Source organism: Pseudoliparis swirei, chromosome 18 (genome assembly GCF_029220125.1).
Source record: "Pseudoliparis swirei isolate HS2019 ecotype Mariana Trench chromosome 18, NWPU_hadal_v1, whole genome shotgun sequence".
Taxonomy (NCBI): Eukaryota; Metazoa; Chordata; class Actinopteri; order Perciformes; family Liparidae; genus Pseudoliparis; species Pseudoliparis swirei.
This window is the reverse complement of record NC_079405.1, coordinates 23,684,659-23,703,953: the sequence shown is the minus strand read 5'-3', so window position 1 is coordinate 23,703,953 and position 19,295 is coordinate 23,684,659. Positions and strand designations below refer to the sequence as shown.

The window sequence follows — 19,295 nt, the reverse complement described above, 5'->3', positions numbered from 1 at the left end:
TTCTTACTCGGCTTCATTTATACCGTCAGCTTCCTGTGTGAGAAAGTGAGAAAAAAGTCCGACCTGAATCATTTTCCCTCCTGTGTTTTATGACTTTAGAACAGGTGGGAACATATTTTTTATTCACTCCTTTTCAAGTGTTGGCGGTGCTTGATCGTGCGCCTCTGAATTTGTATAACTTGGCGCTCCCAGGGCGCACGATCTAGAAATAGTTCATTGATAAAAGCAGGATTTACATCATATTTACATGTATATGGATTATACAAAGGAGGGCAATTTGCATGTAATTGCTTCAGAAACATGTGGTCTTAAAAATCTGCATTTGAGTGTACTTAATGGATATTTAGCGTTTGTTTCTTTCTAATAAGAATAATATTAAGAATAATTCTTATTATTTTTTGGCTTTTAATTAAAAAACCTACAGTCTATGGGCATATCTATGAGTTTCACTGGCTTTCTTTTAAAATTCTTCACAGTACTTTTTGTTTGAAAATAAATACAAACTAATACAATAATATTACGAACTTATAAAGATGATATTGGCATAACTGTTTTTCCACCCGTGTTGAAGCCATAAACACGAGAGAATATTTATCAGATAGAGAAAACAGAGAACCAGACTTTTTTTCTTCTCACTTGTGTGGTGGAAATTAGTGTTCCTTTAGCTTGTGAGAAATCAAAAGTAGTCTAAGCATGGTTGCCCCATAACACTTTATTATAGTAACAAGTTTACAAGTAATCAACCAAGCGCTAAATACAAACAAGTCATGAAAACATTCAGCTGAATGGAGCCGAATCCCTGAGCCTTCTCCCAAGACCGTCAAAAATAACTGCTGCCTTCTCAGTGCAAGACCCCGTCTTTTATACGATTTCAGAGACGCCCAAAGTCCCAAAGTCCTCATGTGTCCACTCCAGAGGAATCCCCCTCAATCTATTGTCATTGCACAGAGTACAGGTACACAGGCAACACAATGTATCTCTGCATTTAACCCATCCTTAGTTATTAAGGATGGAGTGATGCACCTGGGGAGCAACTGGGTGTTCAGTGCCTTGCTCAAGGACACTTCGACTTGCAACTAATGGGGAGAGCGGGGATTGAACCTACGACCTTGTGGTTGCAGGACGACCCCCCCTTACCCCACTGAGCTACAGCCGCCCCTTGTGTTTGACCTGTCCGTTACTGAGACCCTGGCTCATTGTTCGTTGACCATTTACCATGACCCAACAGAATCAGGTTCATCTTAAAAGCATTCCAGGAGAGAGACACCGCTCGGCACATTTTTCCTCCGACAACTTGACTTTCAGGGCCTCCGTAGTTTTGAGACGCCGTGAGCACAGCTGCCTTCTTGACTGTCTGAAAACGTTAGAGTTTTAATCCTCACCCCGGGGAGATCATATTGTCTGTGTTGAGGGCAAAGCACACAACGGTTGTGAAGTTCTTCTCGATGTTTCGGCGTTCTTTGCCCTTTTCGTGAGTTTAAAAGCTACGAGGAGCAGGAACAAGGCTGGGAGAACTTAAAGGAGTGGCTCTGCTTTCATATTGACTGAAAAGTAGCTGTCTTCGGAGTTGCCGGAGATATGAAAACGAATGCATATGAGATTTTTGTGTGTGTGTGTTAATGTGCTCATCATCATCCCACAACTGAAACCTCATCTCTTTTGTCCCGTGGAGCAACTTTCAGAAAAGTGAGTTTTTGCTCTGTGGATCTGATGATGAAGAGGGATTAAAAAAGCCTTTCTGGTGGAGATGCTGAGTGGTGGTTGAGTAAATAGGCCATGAAGTCACAGGTGGAGATGTAGCATACGAGCAGAGCTATAAATGCGGCCCTTAATTAATACCTTCGCTGCGCACTTTCTACACGCACGCTGTCTTTTCCTGTTTGGTTAAATGTTCACGCTGAGCGGGAACATGCAACGCTCCTAACGAGAACCCGGACACCTCACCCATCTCACGTGTTTTTGCTCTTCTCCTTCTTTTTTTTTCATCTTCTACAGATTGAGAAACCAGGAAGGATTCCATACATTGGTGTGATTGGATGTGAGACTACTTTGACCCGACCAAATTGAAGATGATGTTGCTATGGAAACTGCTGGTGCTGCAGTCACTTATGGGGTGCCTTGCAGGTAAAGTATCTTATTCAGAACTTTTGATGCATGCCAAAGCTGCCTTTGTGAAGTCCTTATTCATATGTATTTGGGGCAAGTGACACGGTATGAAAGCCGTAGTTTGAGAAAGGAGCAACCTCCGGTAGATTAGCCATAAGCGGACATATTTTTGCTGCATCGGTGTGAAATAATAGGAACGTAGCATCCATTCAACAAGGATTTATTTTGTTGTTTATTTATTTTTAAGTAAGCCGTTGTCTGCTTAAGGAATATTGCATTTTGGCTTCTCCTTAGTGTTGCATGTGGTACTCAGGAAAAGGTTAGCAATAACATCCTGAATGTGAATTAGAGGAGTTTGCCTCGTCCCAGTGGGGATGGAAATGTTGTTTGTTTACATTGTTTCATAGAACATAAATAAGGGCATGATTTTATCAAGAGTGGAAACCTACAATAATGATTTGGTAAACCCCTTCCTGTAACCTAAATAGCAAAGACATTACATACATCTTTTAAAAAAAACATCCAACCAGGGATACCAGATGGCAAATGTGCTTTATGATGTTAGTGTCTGTGAATTGACTTTCAACTTTCTGGACATTCTGGACATGTAATCTAATAATAAACAATAACTGAATAAAAATAGACAAATCACCATTTAAAGTTGAATAAATCAATGGAAAACTATTTAAGGCTCATATATAAGGGGTCAGATCAGTCTCAATAATTTCAAATGCACGCAGAACGACTCACAAATATATTCCAACGCACACACAAAAGAAAAATCGCAAATATATTTCTGCATTTCTCGATTTTTCTATTCGTTTGTGGATTTGTTTTTGTTTGTGGATGGCTCCACATTTGGGTGTGGGTTTGTGAGACTCCCCGGCCGTGGATGGATTCGCAAATGTGTTGCCAATCAGATGTCGCCCTCATTTTCAACCAATCACATAAGTGCATCTCCCCCCTCCAATTCCCTCCCCATGAGGCTGCCAGTGTTACGGTCGCACAATTTGCAGAGGCGACAGGTCAGAGGTCAACAAACAATAACTTTCAAAATAAAGTTTAAAATCCAGCAAAATACAACCATGATGCAACACATTAATATGTGTGCTTGCATTTGTGAGTCTCTCTGTGTGTATTTGCAGCTGTTGAGACTGATCTGAGCCCGTACATGTGTGCTGATGTTAGCACACAAACACATTAAAGGTGCCGATTGGAGTTCCAGCCACTTGTAGTGCAGTGTAGTCATTTTGTGAGCGGGTCCTCCGAGTGTAAACATCATTTGGTTTTCACAAATCTTCACAGGAAAGCTTTAATGTTGACCTCGGTAAAAAAGGATAATTAGTCTTTATTGTCAATGTGTTTTCATTGTTAATGATTTGAAAATTAGATACTAATATTGTGCTGCACACTTAATCCAAAAACGTCATTGTTCATATTCCACAAGGGCCAAAATGTTTATAATGTTTTTTATATTAGGTGGAATTTAATTAAATTATGAATTAGGCTAAATTCATGTGACTGGCCCGGATTAGACCTGTCAAAATGTATTGACAATTTAATTAACAGTTAGTCAACAATGAACCAATCAGTGATTGAACCCAAAAATAATAAACCAAACGCATCACAAAATACTGACAATATTGTCGTAACAGTAATTATTCTGTTATAGAACTGCTGCTGCAAAAAAAAGAAAAAGATTACATTGAGGTTAATTTCTCAAATTAGTACCCAGCACAAAAGAGGCAATGAGTGAACAAGAACATCGTCAATTTCAAACGTCCATCGTTTATTTCACGTGCAGTTAAGTTTAAAAATAGCTTCATTATACCACGGTGCCCATTTCAGCCAGAGGCTCTCTTGGCATTGATCACATTTTGATGGAGGACTTTAATTTGTCTCCTTTACAAATAGGAGGGGTCACCAGAGAGCATGAGTTGAATCACTCAGGCTGTTTAATCAACAGGTATTATAGCAGCCAAGATGAATAGGAGGCTTTATCAATGAGCTCTGAGTTCGGGTCAAACCCTCCTTCTTATTGCTCAATACACATTATTGGGTTGTGAACCTTTTGCTCTTCTTGTGCACATTCGATTTTTGAGATTAGTTTAAATCGCTGCATGGGTTTGGCCCGCCGCCGCTCACGCAAGCGATCCCGCGGGATCGGGGCCGCGGACAGCTGCTGATAATTGATCAGCGCGATTCGGGGCGTGGCTCCATCCTCGCGCTGTCGACGCCTCGCTGGAGGTTATTATTCCTGGATGCAAACGAGATCTCACGCAAATCAAAAAGCCGAGCGATGCAAATGCGAGGCGGAGCTTTTTTTTTCTTTCTTCTTTTTTTTTTTTCACATTCAAATTAGAACAGCGTACATGTGGAGAATGACATTGTTGTCCTTTTGGTTTCACTCGGGATACAAATAGTCGCCTCTGGTTTGACCCACTTACAGCAGGAGAAAGACATCAAAAGAGTAAAAGCGATAAGTCATGACGTTATCATGAGGTTCAAACGTAATCTTGGGTTGTGGTCGAGAAATCTAAAGGAGTTGTTTTCACAGAAATAAAAACAATTATAATAATTATAATACAAATCATCCTAAATTTACATTATTTCATTAAATGTTATTTAGCAGACACTTTTATCCAAAGCGACTTAATAAGTGCATCAACCATGAGTAAAAAAAACTCAACAATAATCAAGAAAGTAGCATTTCTTCAAGAAAGCCAAACTACACAACTACCATAAGTAATACCATAAGTAATACCACAAATGATACCACAAGTAATACCATGAGTAAGACCATGAGATATATCATGAGTAATACATAAGTAATACATGTTTTGGGGGTTTGTGGCAGCAAAGCGAGTCAATAAAACAACAAAGCTCAAGAGTGAGAAAAGCAAGACCAACTCAGTCACATTTAAAACCCTGATAAAACAGTACAATAGATGAGATATTAAAAAACAATCGATACGATAAGAACAGCCGAAGACATAAAAAGAATGAAGACAATAAATTTGTAAAATCAAATAATAATGTACATAATAAAATGAAGCAGTTAAAGCGACGTCGTCACAACGATGTCTGTAAAAGGTTGATTTTTAAGAAGTGGTTTTAAAGATATTACTGATTCTCTGAGCCTCATCTCCTCAGACGGGTCGTTCCTAAAAGCGAGGGGCCCTGATGGCAGAAGCACGGTCGCCTTTAGTTTTGAGCCTGGACGTTGGAACAGCCAGAAGGGTTCCAACGCTGCGAGCCGGTCTACGTTTCCTCGATGTATTTTGGGGCCAGACTCATACATGCATTCAAAGTGATCAGTAAAAAATCTTTAAAAAAAAAATCTAATTCTAAAACGAACAAGGAGCCAGGATTTGGGGTGATGTGAAGTCGTCTTGTTTGAACCACTGAGGGGCCGAGTCGGCTGCGTTCTGAACTAGTTGGAGGTGAGAGAATGAGAGGAGGGAGTTACAGTCGTCAACTTTTGAAAAGAAAAATGCACAAATTCCTTTTTTTTTTCCAGGACAGGGTGAGAGAGAATTGGTTTGACACTCGCTCTAGGAGTGTTTGATTTGTTTCCTTTTTTACCGTGGTATAGCATTGGGTATCGAGAATTTGTAAATTGTACTCGTTCTGGAATGAGGACATCCCTAGTCTCACAGTGGTAGCACCCAAATTGTGTGATATTACAAACCAACATTTTTCAGCAGGAATCTGAACCAATTTAGGTTAAAATAAAAAAAAAATCTCTAAAGCACTAAACAGGAAGGTCATATCAGGTAGAAGCCTCATACATATGCCGTATGCGGATTTTCCGCAATTGTCTCAAGATGAATATTTATCTTCTTCTTCCTCCAGTCAAACGTCTTTGATGTGAGAGCAAGAGGGGAGAAGGCTGGTTAACAAGGACACACACACACAGTTCCTACCTCTTCACACCACAGTGTACAGAACATCCGTGAACCACAGGCGTGAAAGGGTCACCGCTTCGAATAAAATTGGTTTATCTTCCTTTCTAAAATTCACCAGGCATTCACATTCCAGGGATGCATACACTCAGACCTCCATAGCACTCATGTGTTTCTGGAAATGAACATCTTGGGGCATTTTTAGATCTTTAAGCTCGAGAAGAGGATTATTGTACTAACCCCTTGCACTTATCAGTTTGGAACAAAACTCACTTTACAATGGATGGATATGGCCGGGGTATGGATTAGAGAGGTGGCGGTAAAATTGACTTCTCTGGAAGCAGGAATGGTACACAATATAACGCAGGCCTTAAAAAAAAATAAAAAGCTGGGCTTTAATATGCTGCAGAGTGCACGAATGGATTTGCAAGGAGAGCGACCCCTCTTATGGGCTCCGGGGCAAAGGAATCGTACAGATGTTTATTGCAGCTTTAGTTACACTCCTCAGCCTGGGGGACTTCCAAGTTGATTTGTTTTTTCATGCACAAATGAATAAAAAAAGCTCCATAATGACATACGTGCCAGTTGAAATCCCCCAAAAAAATATCCAATTACGTTTTTGAATTAGTCACCTGCTTGTTCACCAGATGACTGCGACGGGGAGAGACCGATGGGAGACGGAGTGATGAAGGGGGGCATCGATTCATTTCCACTGACAACTCACACACACACGCAAATTAAGTGGAATTCCGGTATTTGCGAATCTCGGTGTTTTACGCTAATGCGTCTGTCACGATAACACCTTCGCCCTCGCTTAATGGAGAGGCGGGAAACTCGGACGAGAAAGACGCCGATGTTGTGTGTGACTGCTTGGAAACAGAAAGGAATCCTCGTGGGGGTCTTCTCCCAAAACGATGAAGAAAACACATATTCCCTTTCCCATATTCACATATAATATAGGTTATGGGGTCGAAGATCACTTTCAATCTAGTGTGCATGCCAGAGAGGTATGAGCTAATAAGAGGATTTGTGAGTCTTCTTGTTGCATGTCTTGTTAGGACTTGACGTTCTACTTGACAAGTACTCACTATTATCACTTTTAATTGTTTGTGCACCCATTGGAAAGCCTAAATATTGTACACACATTGAATGTGTAATCTTATGTTTTTAGGTTTGTTTTATGACGTCTGCCTCTTGGGACTACAGGTGAAAAATAGCCTCCTGGCTAATAACTCTGGCACATTTACTGAATTGTTTTTATTTATGTGCCTGTCCCTTATCAAATAAACCAAAGGAACAATGCATGGGAGTGAGGTGGCGTGAGATGCCTTGAGGTGGCGTGAGATGCCTTGAGGTGGCGTGAGGTGGCGTGAGATGCCTTGAGGTGGCGTGAGGTGCCGTGAGATGGCGTGAGATGCCGTGAGATGCCTTGAGTTGGCGTGAGATGCCGTGAATTGGCGTGAGGTGCCGTGAGATGTCTTGAGTTGGCGTGAGATGCTGTGAGATGCCGTGAGTTGGCGTGAGATGCCTTGAGGTGCCGTGAGGTGCCGTGAGGTGCCGTGAGATGTCGTGAGGTGGCGTGAGGTGGAGTGAGATGCTTTGAGGTGGCGTGACGTGGCGTGTGGTGGCGTTAGGTGGCCTAAGGTGACGTGAGATGGCGTGAGGTGAATTTAGGTGTCGTGAGGTGGCGTGTGGTGGCGTTAGGTGGAGTGAGATGCTTTGAGGTGGCGTGACGTGGCGTGTGGTGGCGTTAGGTGGCCTAAGGTGACGTGAGTTGGCTTGAAGTGGCGTGTGGTGGCGTTAGGTGGCGTTAGGTGGCCTGAGATGACGTGAGATGGCGTGAGTTGGCGTGAAGTAGAGTAAGATGGCGTGAGGTGGCGTGTGGTGGCGTTAGGTGGCCTGAGGTGACGTGAGATGGCGTGAGGTGGATTTAGGTCGCGTAAGTTGGCGTGAGTTGGTGTTAGGTGGCCTGAGGTGGCGTGAAGTGGTGTGTGATGGCGTGAGGTGGCGTGAACTGTGGCGGCGGTGGCCCCTGTTATTGCCAAATTGTTTTAATTGACTCTCGTACTGCACTTTGTGACATTTTCTCTGTGATAAGTGCAACATAATTCAACTTTACTTACGTAACAGGGAACGAAGATGTACGTGACAGAATGCACGTGCATGCAGAACCGGACACGTCCAAAAAGCAGAATGCCAGAGAATGACCGCCGTGGTTTGAGGTGAAGGGCCAGTGCGGCGTTTACCACTTAGTGACGTGTTCCTCTCAGTGTGATGAACGTGTTTCTTTCTTTCTTCAGCGCTTTTTGTACTGGAGACAGATAATCAGGAGAGAAGCAGACTGTGAATCAGTGAATCACAAACTACTTTTCGCAGTGAAAGCTTTATTTCAAAACCGCCGTCTCTGTTTTGGGGTACACACGTCTTTTGAATGAATGTAACGGCGAATAGAGACCGAGCCCATCTTCACAGGAAGTCGTTCCTTCGTGTCCTCGGTCTCGGTCGCCAGGTGACGTTGTGGTTCACTTGTCGGCTTTAGCGTCGTTCTTCATCGTCGTTTTATCTGCATTACTAAGTTATAATAAGTGGTCAGCCTCTTTAATGTTTCAGATAGCTGCCCCCGGCTTACTGCTGAGAGGAATAAGTATGCTAATCCTCCTGCGCTATGCATTATTAAATATGTATTTGAATTTTAATGCAGATATTCATTTAAGAGGATCATATAGGGAACCACAGGGGATCGTATATCTTGTTTTTTGGCCTCTGAGCTTTATCCACCTGAGGATTGTTTGCAAAGAACACTTACATGATGTATACTCACGCTTACAATCTCTCCCAGGAAATGGTTTTATGAGTAGGTGTGTGTGTGTGTGTGTGTGTGAGAGTGTGTATGAGAGTGTTTGTGTGAGTGCGCAGATTGAATCAGTTCATAAGCATCTCCCGCTGAAGTAAGAATATCCTCCCAGATACATCTGCTATCTGTGATATTCACAGGCATTGTTTTATGGAGCCCTAGAAGAGCATTATCGCTGAGGTAACAACTAAATAAACAATAAACAGCATTTTTTTGAGTCCAGTCTGCAGAAATAAGACAGAATGTCAGATAAAAGACGAGGATAAGATGAGATAAATAAAGAGTTTAGTTTGGAGATTTGACAGCAGGACAGGAAACGGGCCAAAACAAACAGATAAAGAACATTTTAAATGAAATGAATACAGATGAAATTGAACATGACATTACAATCTTTACACTTTATAAGTGAATGTACATAAAAAATACTGAAAATGTTTGCTTTTATTCTTATATTTATATTTATTTGTCTCAACTGTTTTCTTTCTTTGTTTACCACCAGTATTGGAATCACGTTGGGCAGAAATCTTAAAAAGGATATTCACAAACCTCAGCAGTTAGCGTAAACAGCACAACGCAGCAGACATTGTACAAAGTGAAAAAAGAACAATAAATAAAACTGATCTTTCAATTTTTAATTGCCGCTCATTTTTTTGGATGACTTTATTCATCCATTTAGAAGTGAAAGTCAGGATAAAAACCAAATAAATCTCAGGCATTCTGCAACTAATTGCTGTGTAAAACCTAAGTAGGTCAGGGAGATTGAGAAAAAAAACTGAGAAAGAATGTTGTTTTTGCAATGGGTGTTTATATAAAAAACACACCAATAATCACAAGATATGCAACTATTACCATAAATATTAGATGAAAGGGAGACATCTGTCAGCTGTTCATTTATCAAAGTGCGGTGGGGGTTTTCTGTGTCAAAACAAAACTATTTCCTCTGCATTAAAAGAGTCATCACTGGGTAACATTGGGTTTAAAGCTTTTTTAAATGTTGGTCTAATAAACCAAATTATAAGCACGACAAAATAACTGCAATTTATTTGTTTCATGTTACAACATGACCCTATTACATTTGGCTTGCATTCCCTCTGCTTTTACAATTCAGTGGCTGTGAAATGGACCCCTTGGCTGTTAAAAACATATTCCATATATCAGTGTCCTTACTCTATAGAAAAAATGAATATCCCCAGCCCAGTGAACTACTTATGTGCTGTGACATAACTATCTATTCTAATAGTTGCAAGAAAGCAAAAAGGATACGTCCAGATACTCTCCCTTCTGGTTGCCTTGAACCCGTTTACAGAGTCTTTTACCTCCTCGCAGCCTTTGGCGGGCCTCCAGCGGCATGGAGAAAATACATTCTCTTCAAGAGGCATGTGTCACAGTTCCGCTCGCAGAGTCTTGTGTATTATCGTGAACCATCACGGAGGACGTTATCTCTAATGAACTCCAAGGGGTGGAAAAACAAAAAAAACGTCTGCACTAGATATGTGTTCCGCCTCCATAGAAGATGCACTACCTCTTTGCTTTTGAGTGCTATCTGTTGTATGCGAGTGCCAATGTGTGTGGGGGGAGTTGATGAAAACCTTATATCCCAAAGTGAACTCACTTCAGTGCTCCTCACCCTATTTTATTTATTCATGCTGAGCCATGCTCGGTGGATTCATATGCTGTCACCTGCAATTGGACTATAGATTTATTTTCGTTTGCATCTATAAACTGTCACTTGTCAGCAAGGAAACCGCTCCTCGGCGGACTAAAAGCAGCTCGACTGCGAGTACTAGCTGGAGAGCGGGAGCACACGGATGAACGGGACGCTAATATCTTCTCACTTGTAACCTTTTGCCGTCAGTTTTCGGCACATTTTGGATCACTGCATCTGTTTATTTTTAGACCATTTCCAGACAAAAAACCACATGGTAAAATAGATCACAGTAACACGCACAGTTAGACTGATTGACCTGATTTAACATTGTATACTGAGAGGTGATTGGTCAAAGTAGGCTGTCAAAAACAACCAGGCTCCAAGCTGGAGTTCTGCAAAGTGGGGTGGGTGGATGGGGGGCTTAAACAGGATTCAAGGGGTACATAACAAGTGTCTATTTTATCTTCTTTTTATTTAATAAGAAAATTGTCTTTTGGAGCAACAATCTAATTATATATCCCTTTACATCTTAAAATGTGTTTTTGGTGATCGTATCGCAATCATCTTTGACCACCTGAAAGTGCAGGTGTAATCAATAGACTGTATATAAGAACTGGGAGTAGTCTCCATGACGTCAACCATTTGTTTGTGGTCATTTTGAAGCGTGGACTTTGTCATTTTGGCCTTCGCCATTTGGGCAGTTGTCATCTTGGCCTTTTGCAACCATAAGTGACCCGAGATGGTGGAGCTAAGTATGACAGAATGCCGAATAAGACATTTCTTAGCGACCGAAATGTTACAATTGATTTTAGTGAATTGAAAACACGCTGTTAAAGTTGTAAGACAACATCCTGTGAGACCGGACAACGCTGTGGTTTTTACCTGTCAATCACAAGGTAGCCTACAAGCATACCCTGGTAGCCCAAAAGAATACCCTGTTGACTCTAAAAGGGACCATCATTTACTAAATGAACATCATGCTGTGTTGAAGAAGATTTTAAACAAGCGATTAAGAACAAATACTTGTGTTTACAATTTTTACTGAGGTAATAAATCAATAGAGAAGTAGGATCATTCCTAATAGACTTACAATCCGACTTCTTTTTGCAACCAAAGCAGTCGCCACCTGAATTGGAATTAGAAAGAATACAAAGGCCCATCAGCATTGGCCTCACCTTTTCCAAACTGGAGATTTCCAACCCTTAAAAATCCATTCAACACGACCTGCTCAGCAGCAAACAGTAGACAGACACAGTTAGAGACTACCTGGTGACTGTAATTGAGCTTTTATCAGCTAAAGAGCAAATATATCGGTCAAAAGCACTGACACTCAAGTGGCCAGAAACGCATTGTGACCACATCAAACACAAGTGTAAATGCAATAGCATTTTTGAAGTGTGCGCGACTGTTGCAAACCAGCAAGGAAGCAACAAATTACCCAGTTAGTGAGCGAAGCTACTAGCAAGAAAGAAGCATGCAAGCTAGGGATAAATGTTATCCAACATGCCTCTGGTTGTTGTCAAGACGTGCCCAATGAGCAATGGTGAGCAAATGGTGGAGAACCGTCAGACACATCTGAACATATCAGGTGAAATCAGATTGAGATACACTCTGGATACAAGACGCATTGTCAGAGCGGAAGGTGTGAACATGGTTTCATAGCAATCACTAACTTACTCACTAACGAAAGCTACAGCTCATCGGCACTCGGATCAAGACTGTTTTCATTATCATTGTTGGCAGCTGATCAACACTTCCAAACACAGCTATCATTCACACCATCACACCAACGCTATTAAGGCTAGAGGGTTGTCATAGCACCACATTTCCAGCCAGATTTAATTAAAATTGTGTGAGCAGAAAGAGTAGTGGTAAATGCATGGTAAATGCACACTCTTATTATTAAGTAAAGCCTGAGCGATAGTGTATTTTTTTGGGCCAATACTAATGTCGATTTGGTCCATATTGTTGATTTTCTTGTTAATTATGAGTCTACATATACAGCAATAGGATATATCTGCAATAATCTGATATCGCCCAATATATCCATCTAGCTCCACTTTTAAGCCACAGCTGAGCTCAACTATATTACCAAGCTAAATAACATAAGACACTTATATTTGAAACTCGGAAGATTTCTTTGTTCAGTTTTCAGCTGATTTTTCACACTATTCATGTCCCCAACTATGTTCTAGGAGTGCAGCCAATGCAAGTATTCATCTAAAATGCACGGTGAGCAGCTTAGCAGCTCAAGCCAGTGGCCGGGAGAGCACTAATGCTGAGACACACATAGCTGCTGGGGGTGGGGAGTGCAGCCATTTAGCTATGTGTCACCCCGAGACTGGATTCGCCGAGTGAGTCACAGCCTGCCTCCCGAGCAGGACACACTTGACCACCGCGAGCTTAATGTCATGGCAAATAGGAAAATGGGACAAACTGCTGAAATCATGGCAAAGGGCCTGACATTCAAAAACATTTCATTTAAATTTATTTTGTGCGTGAAACTTATGCCAAATGGACGAGAATCCTGCCCGTCTGCTGACATTTGTGAACGGCAAAAAAAGGTCTGCATTTGCAAAATCACATCTGTTTTGAGTTCAGAATCGATGAATTCAATTCTGCTCAAACAAAACAGTGTCGAACCTCAGTGTGATGCAATAGAAGCACCCAGATACAACGACACACGGCGCAATACACCACCCTACACTGCGCCAGGTGTTTAATTGGGCCCCCGAACAATTCGCCACCTTTGATTAATAACTATGCCGGAATAGATTCAATGGGCAGTTTCATACATAATGATATCAAGCGAGTTCATTTTTCGTGCGCGCCGCAGCATGGCGTCCTTTCCAGCTGATGCCAACGAGATACTCTCAACCAATCGGAAAAGTATTCAGCCCACGGTAACCTCCCCCCCCCCCTCCTCCTGCACCACTCCGCCTGATGTTACTGGGAATCCCCGTTGCAAGCGAGCACACATACACAGCAGGACTTGTGTGTGATTTAAACAGCCGTTTGGATTACACATAACTGAAGCGGAAAAAAGGGGAGCAAACATTTTGAATGCATGGCTGTCCTTTGCATTAATAGCGTCGGTATTTCTAAAGCTCCTTTCAACCGCACGGCCGTTCAAAGTGCATGTGCACAAAACTGTAGCATGTGTATCAACGCCTCAACCGCGTCTCGTTGTCGCACACATTCAGACGTGCGCTGCACAACCTCACATGGCCGTGCTCTTGAACGTGACCTCATATTTGTCACTATATACACTACCGTTCAAAAGTTTGGGGTCACCCAGACAATTTCGTGTCTTCCATGAAAACTCACACTTTTATTTATCAAATTAATTGAACATTTCATAGAACATATAGTCAAGACATTGACAAGGTTAGAAATAATGATTAATATTTGAAGTATACATTTTGTTCTTCAAACTTCAAGCTCAAAGGAAGGCCAGTTGTATAGCTTATATCACCGGCATAACTGTTTTCAGCTGTGCCAACATAATTGCACAAGGGTTTTCTCATCAGATATTAGTCTTCTAAGGCGATTAGCAAACACAATGTACCATTAGAACACTGGAGTGATAGTTGATGGAAATGGGCCTCTATACACCTATGGAGATATTTCATTAGAAACCAGACACTTCCACCTTGAATAGTCATTTACCACATTAACAATGTATTGAGTGTATTTTTGATTAATTTAATGTTATCTTTTTTGAAAAAACAGTGCTTTTCTTTGAAAAATAAAGACATTTCTAAGTGACCCCAAACTTTTGAACGGTAGTGTATATATATTACAGGCCTCTTAGAAAAAGAGCAAAAAACACTGTAAAACGGTGAAAAATTATGTACAATTCACACGCATTAATCTTTGGCAATAATAGTCAGTGGGGCTATGCTGCTGGTTAATCGGTCTTGTTTGTCAACAAATGCCGCTATGTAACAGTGATGCTGTCATAATGAATAGTATCTACACAACTCACTCTAATGATGCTCTAAAAAGGTGGAAGAGTCTTGTGTCAATGCTCCTATGCATTATGCATTATCCAAACTCATTACATTATGCGATACGTCTCTCCGGCAGATTTCTATTGGTACTAATGGACCTGATTTATTTGTTGAATTATTGGGACAGACAGACGGATGACTGGTAGGCCCAATTATGACATTTCATCAGAGAGAACTCTGCTGAGGTGTTTGTTTTTGCTCTGGGCCCGCGGCAAAGAATGCCACGCCATTTGGCCCCACCCCCTGAAAGTAAATTATGAAGCGGGCCAGTCGCACATTCAATAAGATACACTCCGCGGCTGAGTCGTCGCACAGTCCCGCTTCTGCTCCGCTGCCACAAAGACGATCGCTATCTGATGCGATATCCAAAACACGCGAGTGATGAGACGGTTCGGCAACGGGCAGCGGCTTCCTGGTTTTTGTTGCCGATGGGGTTATTATGAGCAAAAATAGGACGGGGGAGGGGTCATTACCTGGAGTTCACGAGGTTCTTATGAAAGTCGGATGGCACCATCCACCGAGTGCACTAAGTTATCGATGGAAACAGATGGCACTCTTTAGCATATCAAAGAGTCCTTCCTCCGCCAGTTTGTAGACTCATAATTTGTATTTCTATTGACTATGAACGCTTTAGGTGGCAGTAATGCCATTCAAGTATCATTTACATTTGCTCAGTGAACTTCTCCAGTAAATGGCAGGACCCCCCCGACTTGATAATTGTTCCATTGTTAGGGGGGTGGGGGGGGGAGGTACCGTCCTTGTGGATCTTAAAACCTGGGCTGTGGTCTTTTGTTTGTGTTTAGGACGGTTTTTAATTTAGAGAGAAGACCTGGACGTATTTAACTGGCAGCCATGATAAGAGCTGGTCAAAATCTCTAAATGCTAAAGGAAAGTGCTTCAATGCTTCCTTCCTTATCTCTTCCATCCTTTAGGAAAGTAAAAGGAGAAATAATGTAGCTCTCACCGGTACATTGCAGCAGCAACATTCAAACCACTCAGCCATCAATACCACCTGCCATATCTGTTTATTCTAGGCTTAACCCATTGTTGATGTCGTACATTTCATAATCCAGAAAGTGGTATTTCAGTTGCAGAAACTTGAACTTGCTTGCAATTGAAGTGCCGTACAAAATGAATGGAGGAAAAACACGGTTTGACATTGAACACAATGCTTTGAAATGAAATTGGGATTACTTTTCTTAATTGGGATTAATCTTTGTGAGACAGACATTCCGAACTACGAGACTTGACTGGAGCACCCGGCCAATAGTGAATCAGCTTCACTTAGCCAATTAGTCTTGTGGCACTGTGCCTTGTTTCCTCAGCCGGTGATCCGGCATTATAATCCCCTCTTCGTGAAAGAGTTAGTGACTTTGTTCTTGCTGCCAGCGCCGACCCACACTGAGGGATAAATACATCAGTTAGTTGTGCTGCTACATAAAGCGTTGGTTAAAAGGTGGCTTTTTGCAAACAATAATATCATATGAAATCAGTGGCCACGTTATTGCGGATACAATCCAATACACAGCTGTGCAAAAAATAAAGAAAGAAACTCCTTCAGAAAGGTTATGATTGTTATTATAGAAGAATGTGAAATGGTCAAATTATAACGCGGTCTGTTCTAAAACCACCACACATTGCAACACTATTGAATTTACACCTCTCAGTGACAGTGGAACACAAAATGAACGTGCTTTGTAAAACTAGATTTACAGCTGCTAACAAAGCTTAACACAAGTGTAAATAGCAGCTGTTAGCGACCACCTAGCTGCTAGTCGTTAGCAGCTAACTTAAGGCTCATCATATTTTGACAGCTAACATCAAAGTGATATATCAATTGGTATCGAGCCAATTTTTGTAATGTTCTTTGAGCAGCTGGAGAGATATGGCTCCAGAGTACAACACAGCTCCACATGTTTCATTGCTAACTGACTAAAAAACGCTGACTCACCGTTAGCTCACGGCTGACTGGCTGCGAGTGATGTCAGCTCCTGTATGCAGGACAATGTGACATAACACTACAAATCCCAAACACTTCTGCCACACAGACTTACAAGGAATACAATGAGCAATTTCTGGTAACGTATGTTTTTACATTCCTGAGAGTATTTCTTCATATATACTTGTTGTGTTGCCACTGATTTGCTTGCAATTTTGCAGGCTTTGATTGAAAAAAATACATTTTAAAACATCTAAACCTGCTTAAGGTTGCCAATCTATCACAGTAAATATGATGCCAGCCGTTACTCATATTTCAATTGTTGTTGCAAACAATCATAATGTAACGGTGACAGCGATTAAAAGCCGACAGGATGTTCAGTGTGATGGATTACACGTCTCTCATAAGATTCCACGTATTAAGGTAAAAAATAAATAAAGGAACGAAAACAAATGCCTGTCTGGTAGTTGGGGAAAAAAATGAAATGTAAAGTCCTGCAGCATGCTTTGAGCAAGCTCAATTTGAAAAAAAGATGGATAATTCATTCATCACATTCAAACGTATTCCTCATACCGGTAATCCAACAGCTCAACAAATAAATAACAATCCAAATAAAGCCTCCACGCACTAACCTCTCGTCGAGCGCTAAACCATTTTACACAAACGCGCAACGCTCCGGATTAACGTATTGTCTTCAATCAATTCTGCGGTTTAATGTTGTTGACAAACTGACGTGGAGCATCTGTCACAGCAGCGCCATCGTAAACCGCCACCCAGTGTGATGCGTCTCTTAATGTGTCTCCGTAATCGGCGCCCGCTGCCCCGTGAAGGGCATTTCTCAAGTTGGCGCCGCGCATGTCGGACGGCCTCGTATGTCAAGGTCTCTTCCAGTAGCGCCGCCCTGATCTCTCCGGGCCACTTTACAGTGACAGCATGAACATTGACCTCTGTCGTTCCACTGGGTGAGCAGCCGGCGGCGGGCCTGACGGAGCCAGGCCAGCTGAGCCGTGCTGCTGGGCGGACGCCGTGGCCCCCTTTCTCAGCCCCTGGGTCCGTGTCCGCACACAACTCCAAACTGGCCCAGCTGTCCCCACTTAATTATGCACTGATTAGGACGTGGATTACTCTGTGAGGTGGGCGTGATCGGCCCATACCCGCCGCGAATGGCCCCGGATTGTTTTTGGGTGCAAAATTCGTACTCAGTGAGATCCCTTCAGAACTTCACTGTCATCCAAACCATCACAGAGGCTTTCATAATTTCTTAACCTGATCTGCCAGATGGTTTTGTTCCACAGAACCATTCGAGAGGTCGTCATCGGAAACTGTTTGGAAAAGTGCCGGCACATTAAGACCGTGGCGAGGTGGATGGGCTGTACCGCGTGGCAATAAAACTCTTGCAGAAGCCAGTCGGAGACAAGAGCGGAAACATATTTTTAATCGTGGGAAGCATTTAGTGCCGATATTTGCTCTTCTTTCTATACCAGAGTAATAACTCCAGTTCTGATAAAACTTATACTGTTGCTGCATCTACACGAACATCTTTGGGAGCCGCCAGAATAGTTACAATGGGCCGGAGTGAACGCTGTTATTAGGGACCCTTGTACACGCACACACACACGCACACATGTAGAATCTCGTCAGATAATCATATAGAGACTTGCCATTGGACAAAATACCCAGCAATAATCCTTGCATAATGTTTATGACAAAAAAATACCAAAGACAATATTACAATAGAATAGCCTTGTATAGTTAATTGCTAGTTTATGTTGAATATCCACGTCTCCCCCCCCACCCTCACCTCATTCTGGGAATAAATAGCGGATTTTAATGTAAGTGCCTCTTTGAATACAGGCCTGCAACTCTCTCTCTCTCTCGCTCTTCTCGGGACCAGCTGCGGCTCAAAGACAACCGTTTTTTCCCTTCCGGTTATGAAAGCTTTCATTAGGTTTAGAGATCCGCTTGATGACGGCATTAGTCAGCCGCAGCCCAATTGAAGAACACGTCTAGTTTACCGCGGAGGAGACGTCTCCAGGTGCGCTCACCTGCTCGTCCTCAGGAGGAGCAATTATGTCGAGTTGAAAGCGGGGCCTCCCCAGACGGCCTCCGAGCCAAGGCCCCTTAGCTAATTGCCGGCGTCAGGGATTCAGGAGCCGGTTCAGGAGAAAAGCGCCCTGGCGTCTTTGTTTGGGCTTTTATTTTGCTTTTATTGTCAACTCTTGCCTTTTTTTAATATACATATCAATACATGTTTTATTCATGGCCCTTTTGTTTTCGGAGCGGAATCAGTCAAGAGATCACTCTGCTGCCGTCGGCGAGCACGAGGAGCGTCCGCCGATGTGTATTGTGCGAACGCGGTTTCGTCTTTTTCGAAGCAGACTCTCGCCACGGCTCTCTCTCTCTCTCTCTCTCTCTCACCCAAAAAAGTGAATGATTTATGTGACTGTCACGCCGCCGAGGCTGTAGCCGCACAAATCCAGACATGTGCATCTAACGCACACTTTCCTTCTCACTTTTCTTTCCCGACGGCTTGTATGGGGTTGTGTTCTTTTTTTCTTCTTTTTATTTTTTTTTGCCAACGAGACAGCGGCGCTAATTGAGTGGCTGGGAAAAAAGAACACTGATGAGACGGGAAGGGAGCAGCTCGAGCTACAGGGGGTTGGTTCCACCCCCCTCTACCCTTCCCTCTACCACCCCCCGGGGGGGCCGCATACACACAATATATGTTTCGCCAGAGTTCCGGCCTCATGTTAATCATAGCGCTAAAGATGTGAATTTTAATTAAGGTTTCCTTTCATTAAGATCATGCCAGTGCTTTATTAAATCTCAG

The 19,295-nt window shown here is 42.4% G+C and overlaps 1 protein-coding gene across 1 annotated transcript in view; it reads left to right on the top strand.

Moving 5' to 3' along the window:
* The window catches only part of cntn4 (contactin 4), a 171,183-nt gene that overhangs the window by 14,949 nt on the left and 136,939 nt on the right, over positions 1–19,295 (top strand). The window contains exon 2 of the mRNA XM_056437610.1: positions 1,996–2,124. Within this exon, the coding sequence (XP_056293585.1) occupies positions 2,070–2,124 (55 nt within the window). The 5' untranslated portion in view covers positions 1,996–2,069. The remainder of the gene's footprint in view (positions 1–1,995; positions 2,125–19,295) is intronic.